Genomic DNA, 18,208 nt, shown 5'->3' on the forward strand with positions numbered 1-18,208 from the left:
CAGGGTCTTATGGACAAGGGACACACAAGTGAAAAGGGCTTACCAGGCACTCTTATGAAAGCAGGGATGTCTCTCAGTACCTTAATAACTAGAACAGCTGTAGGCAGGTCAACTCTACTTCAAGGTCAGAGAAAAGATTATTTTGCAGGTGGCATTTGCTACAGAATCCATGTGTCCAATGGGGTCACAGAAACTGCAGTGTTGTTGTGTAGAAGCCTAAGAGAGGCACAGCTGACATCTCGAGAAGCCTGCATTTTTACAGGCAGCCCTGTTAGCCAGGGCTGTGCAGACTGGCGAGAGATTATGCCTGCAGGGGGAGCTGAGGAGCCTGGAACCCATGGCCAACTTCTGGTAACTCCCAACTCCTCTCCAGAAAGTCACTCTGGGAAGGTCCCTGCCTCGTCCCTCAAGCACAATGTGTTGCCAGCAACTGGGCCTATCTGTAGAAGAGAGAGTTCCCTTCCTTGGAAAACGATTACAACGACTGAATATCAAGAGGATCTCTGCATCAGTTGTTTGTGGAGCACCGCCATGGTGGGTGGCTCGACCCCTCCGCTGCTCAGTGTTAGACGTCTACACGGCTAACTGCAGGTCAGCAGAACCCTGTTAACTCATGGAGCTAACTCCATCCAATCACACAGTGTGGAGGAGACACTGGGGTTTGTGTGTGTGCGCGAGACAGATGCAGAAATGATCTCCCGTCATGCCCCTGGGCTGGGGGTGGGGTGTCTGCAAAGAAATACTGTCAAGCAGCAACCCTGAGGTCTCATCTCTCTGTGTGCTTGCCCCTCAAACATGCACTGGCACTGACATCCTATGTGACACTCAGGAAGGTCCTGGGAGCAGATGCTATAGAGCAGTGGTTCCCAACCTGTGGATCACGATCCTCTTGTGGGATGCCCGACCCTTTCACAAGAGCTGCGTATCAGATATTTACACTATGATTCAAAACAGTAGTGAAATTACAGTTATGAAGTAGCAATGCAATAATTTTATGATTGGGGAGTCACTACAGTATAAACTGTACTAAAGAGTCACAGCATTAGGAAGGTTGAGAACCACTGCTCTTGGGGAGTTCCTGGGTTGCCTGTCGCCCTCTACAGGAAGACAAGTGTGAGCACCTTCAACTAGGTAACTATTCTGCTGTAGTGATGTCGGGACACCTTCCCAGTGACACCCCAAATGGAGAGTGTGAAGGAGGCTTACATTTCATCTCTGTGTGGCTCTCTGGCTCCTCTTCATGGTCTGAGTCACCTTCCAGGACCTTCTTCGAAATATCCAGAGTGCCTTCTCTGATGATGGCACGAAGGTCTGACTTCAAGAGGCCGATTCTCCTGCTGTTCTTCAGGACCATTTTCATTGTCTAAGGATGAAGAGAAGGGTAATGATCAATTTGTGTCGCATTCCCATTGCTGATCCCACCTGGACATCACAGAGCATCCTGTTATTGTTGAGGGGGTAGGTAGGAACAGTGGCTGTGGGGACTAACATCCAACCTCAAATGACATGACACCTTCTAGCTCCCCATGTGGGGCTGCTAAGCTTCCTCTTCCCCAGTACCCACACCCAGGCCCAGGTTACTCTAGGAAGGAAAGTGAGGGGTAACTGGTCAGTATCTTATAACATTGTCCTTGACCCTAAGCAGGCAGCTGTGGGGTCAGAAGCCTGCCTTCTCTCCTCTCTACCTCTTTTCCTTGCTCTGAAGTCACCCTCTGGGTCCTGCACACCACAAACATTCACCGTCTCTGAGCTGCATCCCTGCTCTGTCTCTCTGCTTTCTGTTGGGAATCTTCAAGCATGAATTTAGCCTTCTGGAGCTGATTTACTGAGCAGTCAAGGGGGGATGACAGAAACCTTTTCATTTTGTGACTTCATAGAATAGGCACTTGGTCATCCCTAAACTACAGCAATCTCCATGTTCCAGAGGAGGAAACAGCATTGGGGACGTAAGTAAATGTCCTCAAGGACTCATAAGAGCAGAGACTGGCCCAGAGTGGGTTCACTTTAGAGCTCAAACGCGCAACTCTGGTGGGGTAAGATCAAGGACCATAGTCACTGCCAGATGGGCCCATGTAAGTGTATGCAGCCCGGGATGGCTTGAGGACCAGCCAAGAGCCCAAGAAATGCTGGGTGCTAATGGATGGGCTGGTTCACAGAGGATCTGGTAAGCTCCTCTCCAGCTCTGATGGACTTAGGCCCACATCCAGGGTCTGGCATCATACCACTGCCCCTTGGCACCAATTTGGGGATTTTTCCTTGATGCCAGTGTACAGAGAGAACTGAGGAGACTGGAACTTTTCAGGGCAAGGGACAGGGTGGGATCTTGCTGAGTGCCATGAGGCCTGGGGTCCCTTCTGCTTGTGGGCGGGATGAAATGGATGCCAAGTTTTGTGGATGCTCAGGTCCCTTACCTACGTAGTGTTTGCTCACAGTCCAAACAGTCTTTTGTACAGACAGCTTAGACCATCTCTGGAGGACTTGGGGCACCTGGTACAGTACACCCTGTGTGCATAGCTATTGCATGGTATTGTCCAGGGGACAATGACAAGGGATGACTGTCCACACACAGTACAGATGCAACTGTCAAAGACCTTGGAACCATTTTCAGTGAGAGGTAGGTTGAGCCCATGGAGAACAACTTAAACATCCAGGAGGACAGAATCATGTCACCATCCTCTAGCACGGTGGTTCTCACCCTTCCTAATGCTGCAACCCTTTAATACAGTTCCTCATGTTGTGGTGACCCCCAACCACAACATTATTTTCATTATTATCTCAAAACTGTACTTTTTCTACTATTGTGAACTGTAATGTAAATAGCTGATACGTGACCTCAAAGGGTTCGAAACCCACAGGTTGAGAGACATGGTGTCTGACATGTCAGCTACAAAGTCAACGCTGTAGACAAAGGCTCAGCACTGAGGAGACTGGAACCCCAGACATGCGGAGTTCAGAGGGACACGTGTAGAGGGGAAGGAATCTGTCTGTCTGTCCACCTGTCTGTCAGGGGCCTGCTATGATACCTTTTTACCTCTGACACCAGCCAGCCCAGGCCAGCATCCCTAGGCGCATCTCTCCCATGTTTACTAGATGCTGCCTGCCTTGTATTCTCTCCTGTGTAGAGATCAGAGATGACTGGAGCCTTTCAGGGCAAGGGTGGGCTTCCAGCATTGCACCATGGGTTCTCCTGTCTGCCCTCTGCCTGTGGGTGGGGTGAAAGGGCTTCCTGCCTGCCTGCAGGGACTGCAGTGTGTTGACCTTCGAGGCTTGCCTCAGGAACCTTCAGGGAGCTGCAACATACCTTCGCCATGTTGGAAAGGTACGTCTTTCTCCTGAGTCTTTTGACGAATCCAGTGACTTCTGTGAAGGATAACACACAGGGCCATTACTGGTGCTGCCCACTCTAGCTCCTCTGTGCAGGTGGTAGGGCAGGGCCCCGAGGCTAAGCAGCAAAGCTGTCTGGCCTCAGTCTGTGCCTGCTCTTCCTCGCCCATCCGCCAGCACCTTTCCCAGTGGCTTAGGGATTCTGCTAGGGGCAGCATGCCCAATATAAGCCTGTGTGGCAGAGACATGTAGAATCCTATTATCTGCCTGGTGTTCCTCTTATTCATGAGGTGAAGCACCACCCCACAGTGACAGTACTGAGAGGAGCTGCCCGATAAAGCAAACTCTTCGCAAACTCAGAACTCTCCTGAAGAGATTGGTGCTCCTAAAAGAGGAGACCTCAGAAAGAGTCCTTGCCTCTCCCTTAATATGAGGGCAAAGCTGACAGACTGTCTCTGAACCAGAGAACAAGCCCTGACTAGATGAGATCTGCCACTGCCCTATGCTGGACTTGTGGCCTGTATGTTATCCATTGCTCAGAAGCAAGCGAGGAATGCATCTCAGCTGTTTGTGAGCTGCTCGGGACATGATGCGGTACATTTATCCTCGCCGTACAGAATTCACGCTTTGTGTGGAACTCTACCTTTGAGCTTAGAGATCTGTAAGATGGCAGGAAACCCTTCCAGAGCACCGAGAAGCCACAGTTTAAATCTCTTACTAAACAGCCGGACAGATTTCAGGTACTGGATACTAACGTCCTCCAGGAAGTCGGGGAGCAGCATGTCTTCCAGGCCCTACAGAGAAAGAAGCGAACAGAGTGGCTTGGCCTGTGAGGGCAGGGGCTTTCGACAAGCGACCCAGAGACAGGCTAGGTCATGGCAGGTCTGAGAGAGGTCACTAATGACCTAATGCAGCCACTGCTTCCAGCACAGGACACCCTGCCACCTGGTGTGTGCTGGATCTGGCAGCTCAGTATTTCAGTATGGAATCTCCCCCACCCTCACCCCACATTCTGTGGATGGAACCCAAGGCCTTGTGCATATGCCACTGGGGCATACCCTCAGTGTAGGCCCTGATTCCATTAAAGTAAGCAAACAAAACCCAGAGCCAAAACAAAGCAAGCAACAACACCACGCCCACTCTGGCGAATGCAGAGGGTCAGGACCAACATTTTTAAGAGCTGAGTCAGTCAGCCCGTTTATTCTACATCTGTGGTGACAAACTAGAAGCAGGAGCTCCCTAAGTCCTAACCAGTGGGACTTTGATGAGCAAGGACAATTCCACCTCAGAACCGATGTCCACCTGACCTTCTAAGTGCTCCAGAGCCTGGCGTTCCTGAGCAGAGCCAGCCTGGCAGCGGCGCTGCCTCAGAGTGATCAGCCATGGCTCTGCATTCTGAAACATCTTCTTTTCTGGATGTTATTTGTTTTATGTGTATTAGTGTTAGCCTGAATGCATGTGTGCAGTGCCTGAGGAGACTTAGAAGATGGCATAAATTCCCTGGAACTAGAACTACAGAAGGTTGTGAACCGCCATGTGGGTGCTGGGAATCGATCCTGAGTCTTTTGGAAGAGCAGTCAGTGCTCCTAGCCTCTGAGTCATCTCTCCAGCCCCCTGAAAATGCCTTTTATTTTTTTTTTTTTTATTTTTTATTTTTTTTGGTTTTTTCGAGACAGGGTTTCTCTGTGTAGCCCTGGCTGTCCTGGCACTCACTTTGTAGACCAGGCTGGCCTCGAACTCAGAAATCCGCCTGCCTCTGCCTCCCGAGTGCTGGGATTAAAGGCGTGCGCCACCACGCCCGGCTGAAAATGCCTTTTAAAAAGACTGGCCTGGGAACACCTATAATCCCAGTACTCCAGAGACTGAGGCAGGAGGATTGTAAGTTCAAAGCCAGCTTTGATTACATCAAGGGGTCCTGTTTCCAACAAATTATATATATGCAGAGAGAGGGGTGGGGGGAGAGAACACATCTTTGGTTGAAATGTTCAGAAAAAAAAATGGGCTAAAATCTGAATCATGGGTCATTATGTTCTGTGTGTGAGGAAATTTAAAAGAGCAAAAGGTAAAAGGCCCCGTCCATTGTACACAGGTTTGTGTGTATTGTGGTATGCTGTTCTGGGCTGGTATGTCTTGGAGGTGCTGTTCTGGGCTGGTGTGTCTTGGAGGTGCTATTCTGGGCTGGTGGGTATTGGAGGTGCTGTTCTGGTATGGTATGTATATTGGGGTGTGCTGTTCTGGGTTAGTATGTATTAGGGGGTGCTGCTCTGGGCTGGCATATGTATTGGGATATGCTGATCTGGGCTGGTATGTTTATGGGGTGTGTTCTGTGCTGGTGTGTATTAGGGTGTTGTTCTGTGCTGGTGTGTATTGGGGGTGCTGTTCTGTGCTGGTGTGTATTGGGGGTGCTGTTGTGGGCTAGTGTGTATTGGGGGTGCTGTTCTCACCTGACTACTGGAATTTGTTTCTAGAAGGGATGCCCAGGGGAGTCAAGGGTCCACCCACCTTATACAGCTGCATGTCATAGCATCCTAAGAGCTGGCGCACGTCAGGCAGAGACATGAGCATGACTGTGTCTTGCTGCCGAGATTTCCAGAAGGATGTGATTAAATCCTCCACCTGATGTGACAGAACATATCATCAGAAACCCAGGCTGTGCCTTGTGGGCCTCAGCCCCATAGTCAGTGACCCTGCAGGGCCTTGTGGGCCTCACCCCTACATAGTCAGTGGCCCCACAGGCCATGGCAAGGCCTCACACCAGCGCATGCAAAGCTATGCTATCGGCTTCACAGGCTGTGCTTGGAAACTACTCTTCTTAGTTGGTGGGCACTGGCGTTTTGCCTGCACTTACGTTTGTATGAGGTGTCAGATCTCCTGGAACTGGAGTTATAGACAGTGGTGAGCCACCATGTGGGTGCTGGGAATTGAACCTGAGTCTTCTGGAAGAGTAGTCACCTCTCTTAACCTCTGGGCCATCTCTCCAGAGGAAACACCTCTCTTTAGCAACCAAAGCAGACCCCTCTGCCTTGGCCCTCCACTAGGAAACCTCCTACAGGGAAAGCTGTTTCTGGCCACCAGGGGGCCCTGGTTGATTACCATAAGATGAAGGCTACAGGGGCCTTATCTAGGGTTGAGAAGAAAAGCTCACTGACTGACTGATCACTTCGCTCTTTTTCCAGCTCAAAAAAAAAAAAAAAAAAAAAAAAAGGTAAGAGTACTGCTCCTCGTGCCTAACTCCTCAGCACCAGCTGTGAAGCCACAGGAGCCCCTCTCAGAGATCAAGTAGGGGACACATCAAGGGGCCAAAAGTCAGGTTCCTTCTTTTTCTGTTTTATTTGCCTGTTTCCAGATTCCAATTTTTGAACTAGATTGGCAGCTGCCAGCTGATAAAAACCACCCACCTCCTTTAAAGGTTTATTATTAATTCTGTGTGTGTGTGCGCACACACACATATATTTGTGTGCATGCCTACAGAGTCAGAAGAAGGCCTCTGAGCCCCCAGAGCAGGAGTTACAGCTGTGAGCCACCATGCTGGTGCTGGGAAGTGGACTCAGGTCTTCCACAAAAGCAGCTAGTGCTCTTAACCACTGAGCCATTTCTCTAGATAAGGCTCCTGTCCTGTGGGATTTCCATGGGCAGGGACATCCTAACGTATCCAGGAACCCCAGGCCAGAAGTGATTCCTGGCCAGGTAGTGAGAGCCACCAGGAGGACCATGACTTGGGATCTGTGTCAGGAACGCTGACAGACTTGTCCAGGTAGATTCAGGAAAGCTGTCCACTCATAGCCTGGTTGGCTACCTATGTTCCAAGCTCCCTGCTCCTGCTCATTAGTGAGTAAGAAACACAAGTGTTTCCTCCAGTGTATTCCCTCTACCTGATCCTGTGATTGCCTGGACTGAACTGCCTTGCATTACAGAAGGCCATCGAGGTAGAGGTCTGATGACTGGATGCTCATGACTCCATCAGAAGATGAGACAGACAGATGGACAGACACACATGCACACACACACACACACACACACGAGCTGCTGTGTTGCTCTAGGCTGCCAACAAGAAAGCTATCATCCTTAGACCTTCAACCTTTAAAACTGTGACCCAAAATAAACTTTCTCTTTATAAAGAAGCCCTTCCTAGGCATTTTGTTTATAATAATTGTTATAGTTTGAATCTACAGTGTTTCCCCATGGCCCACTGCTTAAAGGCGTGGTCCTTGGCTGATGTGCTAATCGGAGGTGGTGGCACATTTAGGAGTTAGGCCTAGTAGGCAGCATCCCGGCCACCGGGGCTGTGAGCTTTCAGAGGATGATGAGACCTCGGGCTCTTCCTCTTTCTCGGTGTCTCGCCCAGGAGGAACATGCTGTTCTGATGCTTGCTCCCTGCCTCTTCACAGATGCAAACCGGTGGGCAGTGCCAAGCAGACATGGGCCGAAATTCCCCAGACCATAAATTAAAGCCAGTATCCCTGCGTTTTAAGTTTCTTATCTTGGGTATTCTGTGGGAGTTAACAGTTGCTGACTAACACATCAGTCGGGAAGGGGTGACTAACGGACAAGAGCAGGACTCGTCAGCCTTACTGTGTAACGTTGTTCCCCTCATTACCAAATTACACATTCCTCAAGCCTTGTGGAAAATGCCTTTCTAGTCCCAGAAACAGAGCTGTCACAGGACATGATTTAAGCAAGTATCTGCTGAGCAGAAGGAAGCTGTGAGAGGCTTGGCATCACAATGCTGCAGAGACAGAGAGGGGCACACTGGTGTCTCCCACTCTGCAATGCTTCACTCTGGCTCCACGGCGTGTGTGCTCACGCTGAGAGCCTTGTCGCTCAAAGCTGAAATGCTTAGATACCGGAAGCATCAGGAAAGCTCCCATTTGAATGTGCCCTTGCTTCTCTGGATTCTTATCTCATACATAGAGGAGTAAAGTCCAGGCAGTCGGAATGGCTCAGTGTGTCCTGCCGAGCGTGGGTTCTTGAGTTCCATCCCTGATTCCCACATGCTGGCAGGACAGAGCTGAGTCCTGAACACTGTCCACTGACTGCACTGAGTCAGGCTCACAACAGGCTAGATAAACTCTAATTTTAAAATGTGTTTCCCACATTCAGTTTACACCCCTCCTTGTGTAATGGGGAGACCTCAGAGCTTCACCCTATAGGAAGGTGATATGTCACTGAGCTGTCACTAGTTCTACAATAAAATCTGCAACACCCATCCGTGCCAGATCGATCACCTGCCTCAGAGTCCCTTTCTTTTGCCACATCTTGATACGATGTGGCAGGCATCACTGGGGAAGAGGTCGGTATTACTACCTACATTCTACTCAGGCAGAGCTGAATCTGTTCTTCAAGCATCGTGACAGAACCTCTGAGAATTTCCAAATGACTAAGCCGAGACAAGACCACTTTCCAGAACTCACCGGTGACCAGACCAGCTCAATGAGCTATTTTGATGCAATGGGCTAGCTCTTGCTGTCCCTGGAGGGGTCCTATCAAGTTAAGTGGTTGACAGCCGGTCATAAGCGCCTGTATTTCATAGATAAAAGCCTACCTTCTCCAGTTCTTGGTTCCTCACATTCTGTAAAATGTCTCGACAGTAGTTGCAGTATTCATCAGCAAGAAAGACCACCTAGGAAGGCAATGAGTGTTAGCTCCTCTGTTGGGCCTTCACAAACAATCATCCTGAGAGACCCAGGGGGTCTGTTCTCTAGGGCCAATCTTGTCACAGCTCTGGCGTGACAGTGACAGTAGCCAGGCTTTTCACCCGGCCTGTGCTGTGTGCATGGAGTCAGCACAACCTCCTGACAGCTCATGGCACTTCAGGTTTGCGGTGGCAACTCACACACTGACAGGGTCAGTTCTAGCACTTTAACTTTTGAGGGTGTGTAATATGGTTTTTTGTATGTGTTTTGTGTGTATGTGTACTTGTATGTCGTGAACATGTACATGCATGTGCAGAGGCCAGAGGCAGACATCTAGTGTCTTCATCTATAATGTTCCACCCTTAAAATCTTTAAAGGATTTTTGTATGCATTTATCCATGCATGTGGGTGTATATGGGAACATGCATGGCACAGCACATGTGTAAGGTCACATTCATGAATGTGAATATATATGGGAACATGCATGGCACAGTACATATGTGAGGTCATAGTTATGGGTGTGAGCGTATATGGGAACATGCATGGCACAGCACACGTGTGAGGTCATATTCGTGCATGTGGATATATATGGGAACCTTTATGGCAGTTATTCGAGGTCATATTCATGTGTGTAGATATATATGGGAACATGCATGGCACAGCACATGTGTGAGGTCATATTCATGGGTGTGGGCATATATGGGAACATGCATTGCATAGCACATGTGTGAGGTCATATTCATGCATGTGGGTATATATGGGAACATGCATGGCATAGCACATGTGTGAGGTCATATTCATGCATGTGGGTATATATGGGAACATGCATGACACAGCACATGTGTGAGGCAGAGGAGGCTCTCTCCTACTGTGTGAGTCCTAGGGATTGAGCCTAGGCTGTCAGGCTTGGTGGTAAGTCTGCTGAGCCAGCTTGTGGACTTCCTCTTTTTGAGGATTGTTGTTGTTGTTGGTGGTGGTGGTGGTGTGTGTGTGTGTGTGTGTGTGTGTGTGTGTGTTATGCCTGTGTGTGCTTACATAGACCCAAGGAGGGCACTAAGTGTCCCCTCTATCACTTTCACCTCATTCCTTGAGACAGGGTAGCACTGAACCTGGGACCACTGTGGCTAGGCTAGCTGGCAAGTGAACAGCGATTCACTGTGGCGCTGAGATTTTAGACCTGTACCTCTGTGCTCAACGTTGCCTGGCTGACAGGTTCTGAGTCCTGACCCTCAAGCTGGCGAAGCGCCTGCTTGTGATTGCACCAGTGTTCCAAAGACCCCGACGGCTGACACCCGGGTTCCTGAACGCTGGCACCCGTATTACTTCCCAGCTCCAGTTCTTAGAGGAGCCAGGGATCTGCTTCCCTTTTCTAGTCCCTTCTTTCATGGGGGAAGCCCTCACTTCAGAGGAGGAATGACAGCAGTCCCAGGGGGCCTGCCACCAGCTCTGAGGGAAGACATCCATTTTCAGGCCCCGGAGGAATGCTGGCCCTCCTGAGTCTGAGAGTAAGGAGGCAGTTCTCCGGGGCGATGACCACACCACAGGCAAAATAAGAGGGCACTGATGTGAGACCCACACCCCTTGGGGCGCAGACCTACCAGCTTACAGGAGTACTTGTTTGCCAGCTCTTGTTCCCAGACTGGACATCTTCTGAATGGAGACACAGGTGAGCCCATCGGGTCCGTCTTTATTGGTGAATGATTTTCACACTGGAAGTCATTTATACCATGATTGTTTCTTTAAAATAAAATGCATCCCCTGGCCACATAAATGAAGTTGCAGTCACAGGTTACTCGAAGTTACCACACAGTCTTGAATGTGGTGTTTCTGCAACTTCCCCTCATATTTTGTTACAGTGATAATGGCTCCTATAATACAGTTCACTACAGCCGGGTGTGGTGGTGCACGCCTTTAATCCCAGCACTCGGGAGGCAGAGGCAGGTGGATTTCTGAGTTCAAGGCCAGCCTGGTCTACAGAGTGAGTTCCAGGACAGCCAGAGCTATACAGAGAAACCCTGTCTCGAGAAAACAAACAAACAAACAAAACAAAACAAAAATACTGTTCACTACAAAGGGAGGGCTTTAGGCTTTAATATGTTGTCCAAGCATATCACTCTCGGTGGTGGTGGTGGAAAGTTCTGAGTTACAGTCAAGAGCTAAAAGAATCATCATGCTCAATACAAATATGAGCAGCCTGATGTTGCTAGGTATTTCTAGAACCTTCATCTGTTGAATCGTTGCTCCCTGAAATAAAATGGAGTCCTGTCCTGTCAGGAACCCTGGGCTGACAGGAAAATGCAAGTTACTGACTTCATTTCTGAATGACAAATTTCAGACTAAACCCCCCCCCCCAAAAAAAACCCAGAAGGGTAAAGGATCTCGGGCCCTCCTCACAGCGCTGACCGGCAGGGGAGGGACCCGCTAGGGCCTGACCACACCAATTCTATTTGAAATGATTTCTCGAGGACTTTTGAAAGATTTCCTTGGAATACAAAGGGCTGCCATGAGTCCCACTGATGGTGCTTTGATGCAAAGTCAGCCACACAGAACTGAGACTTTTTAATCTCTCTCCTTTTACCATCTGCTCACTTCTGCTGTGGAATTCTGGCAGCTTCAGGGTCAGCATTTCACACCCCAGCAGTGGCTTCCTCAGTTCCTACATGCATCTGGCTGAGCTCAGCTACTTGCTGGTCTCTCAGGGTTTTGGCTCCTGGGGGTCAGCAGCTTCTTTGAACTCCCAGGCACCCTTCCTCAGGGCAGATGGTTGTGCTCAGCCATCATCCCATCATCATCAAAGTGAGCTCTTTGTGATGCCCCTGGTTATTACCGAGACCTACCCTGAGGATTAGAGAGTTGGGGATACTGCCCAGCAGCCATTGCTCCTGAACTCTGAGCACCTGACCCTGAACTTCGCGAAATGCGTGCTGTGAGTTCCGTGTTTCCAGCGTGCTGCATCCACACCCCTCCTGGAGGACTCTGTGACACACACGGGGCAGGAGTGTTGAGGGTGATGCTCAAGACTTCCTTCCACGGATGCTGCCTGTGCCCCACCCCAGTGTACACTGTTGTCTGGTCTGTGGGGGGTGCTGAGGTACTCGACCATCCGTTCTAGCCCTGAGCAGCTTCTCACGGTGACAGCCCAGTTAGGCCACCTGCTCCAAAGTCCAGACTGACCTGGATATATCTGCTCTCTGGCTGCCGCTGCTGCTGCCGTTCCCAAAGCAAAGTGTGGTTTCTCAAAGTGCAGTTCTGAAACCACGTCCTGGTGCTAGGGAGCCAGATTCCTCGTCCCTGGATGACTTGGAGGAGGCCAGAAATCTAGCGCTTCAAACACTTTTCTAAGAACACACTGGGCGACAGCTATAAATGTAGGCAGGTGTGTGTGTGTGCACATATGCATGTGTGTTGCACACATGAGCTCCCGTGTGGAGGAGAAGGTGGGATGCCAGGCATCTTCCTCTGTTGTCCAGCTTCTTGCCTCAAAACAGGGTCTCTCACTGAACTGGAAGCTCTATGTTTTGTCTAGGCTTGATGGCCAATGAGCCAGCCAAATCCTCCTGTCTCTGCTCCTTAATGCTGGTTTTACAGACATGCACAGCTGTGCCTGGCTGTTTCTGTGCGTGCCTGAGATACAATTTCAGACCCAACTCTCACCACCTAGACACCCTAGGTAGGCTCTCTATTTTCTTTTCCTCCCTCCTTCTTTTCTTTTCTTCCTTTCTCCTCCCTTCCTTTCCCTCTCTCCTTTTATTCAGAGACCATCCATGTTCTCTATTTCAACATGACAAATGACTGTATTGCCACCCAGATGTCACGCTATAGTGTAGTGTCAGGACACTGATGGCTTTTCAGTGCCAGACCGGACTTCTCTATCAATCAGTTACCCCCTGCAAGGCTCAGGGAACATCTCAGAAAGGGGTGAGGAAAAAAAAAAAGTAAGAGCCAGAGGGTAGGGAGGAGCGCCATGAACTGCTGTCTTCTGAATGTAACGTGGCCGTTGGGCTCATGAGCTCACAGCTACACAAACACACAAAAGATGGAGCCGTCCAAGCATCCAGTGTGGATGCAGGAGGGGCTCACCAGGCCCTATCCCTAGCTTAGGAGCTATTGGCATTTGATGGCTGCCAGAGGAGGAAGAGTCACCGTTTTTCTGGGGATGTGGCCACTGACAGGTTGCTTGTGCTACCGGGAATGGTCCTCACTTGGGTGCATATGGAGAGAACACACTGGACTTAAGAGGAGGGTGTTTGGAGGCTATCTGGAGGGAGCAGGGTAGATATGATGAAAATGTAATATATACATTATGAAATTCTCAAAGGATAAATTGTATAGAGATACAAATGACTATAAGAATATAAAAGTACATTGTCATGAGACATCATCGGAAAATTCCTGAGTGCCTGAAACGTAGAACAATTGGTTTCTTCCTCTTTCTTTTTCCTGTCACAGCCATGAAGTGAACAGCTTTTCCCCAGCACACACTCCATATCAGGACACTCTGCTTCACCACAGCCCCAGAGGCAGCGGGGCAAAACCACAAACGTTTATAAAAGTTCCAAAATGTGAGCCAAGGTAAACCTTCTCAACTTTTAAGTTGATCAAAGCAGGTATTTTGTTACAGTAACAGAGAGCTGACTAGTGAGAAACGTATGTGTCCACCCCTGAGGATACAATGGGATGCCTCCTTACTGTGGCCAAATCCCCAGGCACTACGCGCCAGTTCTGAGTTACATCTCTCAGGAAAGTTTGCTGGCTTGCCTTTTGTCCTTTCTACATATTCTGTCACCCCTCCCAGTATGTCCTGTCCTTCTTCTGAAGAGGTTTGATAGTGTTCCATACACTCCTGAATCAAATCCAAATCCCGAAGGCTGGCATTAGCATGCACTTCACACTTGGCATCTGTCAAGACCAGTCCTCGAGGCTTCCACACTGTTAGTTCTTCCTCTCAGGTCAGATGCAAGCTACACCCCAAGGTGAATCCTCTCCCAACAAGGATTCTGTGCATCCCTTTGTACCGGGCAGAACTACGGTGACCCAGAACGCCCTCGCTCTAATCTCCAGATACTGTGACTCTGTCACCTTACGAGGCCGGAGGATCTTGACACAGGGAGATCTTCTCTTGAATGTCAAACAATCACAAGAGTTCTTGAAACAGATGGCTGAACTCAGCTCAGAGAAGGACTTGGCTTACCCTGTGCTGGCTTTGAAGACAGAGTATGGGGCTATAAACCCAGGAATATAGGTGGCCTTTAGATGCTGGAAAATTCCCCCAGCCTGCAGTTAGAAACCTGCTCTACAGACACCTTGACCTTAGCCTGATGAGAACTGATGGGGGGACTCACGCCCCACAGGACACAAGACAATCATTCTGTGTTGTTCAGAGCACTGACTTTGTGTTGATGTCTTAGAGCGGCCACCTCACCTGTGAGGTTCTCCCTGGCTGGCTGTCATAGCTAAAATGAATGTCAGGCTAAAGCACTCAGGCAGGAGCCTGGTACTATAGGGAAGACAAATAAGAGGCTTGCTGCTGGGTGTGAAATAGTCAAGCTAACTGGATAAGAGGAAGGACAGGATCCAATTAAAGTAAGTCAAGCCAGGCCGGCCAGTGGTGGCACACGCCTTTAATCCCAGCACTTGGGAGGCAGAGGCTGGAGGATCTCGGAGTTTGAGACCAGCCTGGTCTACAGAGTGAGTTCCAGGACAGCCATAGGGCTACACAGAGAAGCCCTGTCTCAAAAAACCAAAAATAAAATAAAATTTAAAAAGTCATAAAGCACCTTGCCCCTTCTTTCCTCTGGCTAGCTTCTCAGTTTTACGGATAAATAGTATCTTATTTTCTGTGTATAGGTATTTTGTCTGCTTGCACAGGTATGAGCACTATATACATGCTTCGTGTCATGGATCCCCAGGAATTGGAGTTACAGACAGCTGTGAGCTGCCATGTGAGTGCTGGGAACCTGGGTTCTGTAGAGGAGCAGCCAGTGCTCTAACTGCTGAGCCACCTCTCCGGACCCCTGGATGGTTACACTTTTTGATGCATTCTTGCATCTGACTTTAACAGACATTCTGAATTGTGGCTAAGGATGGCTTGGCTCCTAGGAAAGCTTCTGCCAATACCAGGAAGGAGATGACTGCAGAGCACTTGGGGGAGGAGAAAGAGCACCCAGAGACTAAGAAGTCCAGACGCCATGGGTCTGCAGTCAGCTCAGTCTGCTTCCACAGCATGGCTGATGCTTAGCCAGCTGCTGAGCATCCAAGGTGCTGAGCATCCACGATGCTGGCCTGCTCTGCCGACCTGTGTCCTGGAGTGAATTCCTGGCAGTATAGAGACTGCCAGGGCACTTGGAGGGGATTCAAAAGGAGGAACCAGCCCTCGTGGGTAACATCTGACCCACCACAGCCCCTTCTGCAGTTCTGGACTCTCTGTCCCTCAACACAGCCCCAGTTTCTTTCTGACTACAGACAATACTTTTCCAGCACAAGGCCATGAGATTTTGTCTTTATAACTTTTGGGTACTAGTTACCCCCCCCCCCAATGTTTTAAAAAGTGGTTCTTGTCAGTGAGATCGTATCTGCTAGCAACAATATTCGTGTTCCTTCTAATCCCTATGTTGATATTGTAATCAACCTGTGAACAGACTTTAGAAGTGGAACCCTGGGATATTCATTAACTGGTTCACTCACAAATATGAGGTCAGAGAAGGCTCTGCTACCCAGGATCGGCAAAAGCAGCCTGCTGTCTACAGCTCTGCAGGCGCCCTCGCCAGAACCACCTGGAACTAGGAGACATCAGTGTGTTTAAACTGCTCAGTTTAGAGTAATTTGCTTTAGCAAACTGAGCTGAAATGGGATCAAAGTCCTGTCATGATGTCTTAGCCAACTAAAGTAAGGTTTAACGCACAGTGTCAGAGATTGGCTATTAATAGCTCCGATGTCCTGATTCTAAGAGTTGAGAGAATACCATAGAGGCATGTTGCAGCAAATCAGTCACTAACCACCTGTGCACCCTCAAGAAGTACAGCTCTGCAGTGACTGCAGCTGAGCAATGTGGTCCCCTAGGGCAGGGGCCAGGTCTGTCCTAGCTGAGAGTGATGTATGCTGGACACTCAACGGCGAAACCAAAAGGGTGATGGAATAAGGACACAGCTGACATGTAATCCCCAATACTGGTGGGTTTGTTAGAATGCGGCTATTTTATACTCACTGTTTCTTCCTGCTGGAGAACGTTGCTATAGTCGGGAAATTTTCCGAAGGCAATAAGATTGCCACTGTGTAAGAACAGACAACAGAGAAACCGTATGACTAAGATACCCGTCCCAGAACACAAGAACATAATTTCCTCTGCAGCAAGCTTATTTGTTTGGGGTAAAACTCTTTATCAAAAACTCATCCTCCAGGTTCCTGTGTACATATGGTGATTGTCACGTGCTTGGGAATTTTTTTAAAAGTTTATTTCTGTATCTGGGACAACCTTGGAGTTTAATTTTAAATGCTTTGTTCCCTTCAAAAGCAAGGGTCTGACATCATTAAGGTCACAACTTCATTCCTGTGGGAAAAGAAAACCCACTGTGAAAATGGAGTCTTGCTGCTTTCTGATTTGCTGTTTCCCACTAGTGACCCAGACACGAGAGTGCCGTTAGGTGATAAATGCAGTGGGACGCGCTTCCACAGAACACAGGAACTGGGGGGTTGATGGTAGATCTGTAAGCTCCATTTGTCATGTCTGTGGGGCTGTCGTGTGTGTTAAGAGACATATACAGTAGACAACAGACTTAGTCCCAGTTGCACCAGGAAATGTGCCCTCTCTGGGTGTGAGAGAGGCGGGTATTTTCTTCCCTGTCTGCCCCAGGGCTAAGGCTGAGCTGAGGAGGAGGCGTGGCTTAGAAGTTTCATCTACCCAAGTCAGCATAGTCCTCTTGCCCGAGAGTGCAGAGCTGTAGACTAGATTGTGTCTCTCTCCTCAGAGCATGGAGCCATGGTCAGGAGGTCACCTAGGAGCGTTGGCCAGCACTGGCTTCACTGCCTCCCAGAAGCCTCTTCTAAAAGTTTGTGTCATGGTGCCAGTCTGTCCTCCCTCCTGAGTATTTGATATATACATATACATAAATGTGAATGATAATGTTTCTGCACAGTATTCTAACCCCAAGTGTGGTAGACTACCTGAATACAAGCCCTTCAGAGAGGCACACCCTTCATCCTGTGGTGAGAACTGTTATTGAAACATCCATGTTACTTTGGACATTCCAAATAGCTCATGGGATATGGGCTCCATATCCCAGAGATATAGAAGGGTGGATTCTGCACAAGTGCTAGAAAAAAGGAGAATTTGAATGTTTTAGGAATTTCATTTAGGGCTTGTATTTTGGACTAAACTGTACCCCTCTTCATAGATTGCAGTGTTAGCCTCACTGTAGCTATAGTTGGAGACAGAATTGTGTGCGTGTGTGTGTGTGTGTGTGTGTGTGTGTGAGAGAGAGAGAGAGAGAGAGAGAGCGCACTTGTATGCTTCACACTTGAAGCCTGAAAGAAGACTAAACTTTTGAACAGTGTTGAAACTATGAAGGTTTGGAATGAATGCACTTCGAATTATGGGGCAGCCATGAGCCCATGGGGTCAAGGGTAGAATTTTATGGTTTCAAAGTGGTCAGCTATCCAGTTGAAGAGGGTGGGCTTGTGATGGTGAACTTGGATCGATCGCCAACTTGACTAGCTTTAGGAACACCTGGGCCTTAATGAGACACAGCTTTGGATGTGCCTATGAATGCATCCAGAACCCCTTAGGGGACTTAGGAGGGAAGACCAAGCCTGAACGTGGCACCACCATCTCCTGGGATGGAGTCTTGAACTGAATCAAGAGAGGGGAAGGCAGAAAGCCATGCGAGCATTAGGCTTTCTCCATTCTCTGCTTCCTGGCCAGCACCTAAGACAAGCTTCCTGCTGCAGCACCTCCCCCTCCACGAGGGAGCGTATCACTCCAAACTCTGGGCCAGCACACCTGCCTCTAGGCTTTTTTCCAGTGAAACAGGAGGAAATACGATTTCTCTACAATTCTACATTGTGCCAACACAGAATTCCTGGATCTTTTCTGTGCAGAAATGAATACAAGAACACATCTAAGATGATATTCAGGTCCATTTATCCACCCACCACCCCTTCCCTCTCTTCATCCAGTCTGTCCATTTATCTATTCATCTTCTGGCCCATCCATCCACCCACTCACCATTCATCCATTCAACTGTCCATCTGTTTCT

General features: G+C 49.0%; 1 protein-coding gene across 2 annotated transcripts in view; it reads right to left on the bottom strand.

Annotated features, from left to right (window-relative positions):
* The window catches only part of Rfx8 (RFX family member 8, lacking RFX DNA binding domain), a 56,933-nt gene that overhangs the window by 14,591 nt on the left and 24,134 nt on the right, over nucleotides 1-18,208 (bottom strand). For both annotated transcript variants that reach the window (XM_021168120.1, XM_021168129.2), the window contains exons 5-11: nucleotides 16,162-16,225; nucleotides 10,556-10,666; nucleotides 8,867-8,944; nucleotides 5,827-5,940; nucleotides 3,968-4,118; nucleotides 3,302-3,360; nucleotides 1,207-1,363 (exon numbers count right to left, since the gene is read on the bottom strand). In XM_021168120.1, coding sequence (XP_021023779.1) covers nucleotides 1,207-1,363; nucleotides 3,302-3,360; nucleotides 3,968-4,118; nucleotides 5,827-5,940; nucleotides 8,867-8,944; nucleotides 10,556-10,666; nucleotides 16,162-16,225 — 734 coding nt within the window. The remainder of the gene's footprint in view (nucleotides 1-1,206; nucleotides 1,364-3,301; nucleotides 3,361-3,967; nucleotides 4,119-5,826; nucleotides 5,941-8,866; nucleotides 8,945-10,555; nucleotides 10,667-16,161; nucleotides 16,226-18,208) is intronic.

Source organism: Mus caroli, chromosome 1, assembly GCF_900094665.2.
Source record: "Mus caroli chromosome 1, CAROLI_EIJ_v1.1, whole genome shotgun sequence".
Classification (NCBI taxonomy): domain Eukaryota; kingdom Metazoa; phylum Chordata; class Mammalia; order Rodentia; family Muridae; genus Mus; species Mus caroli.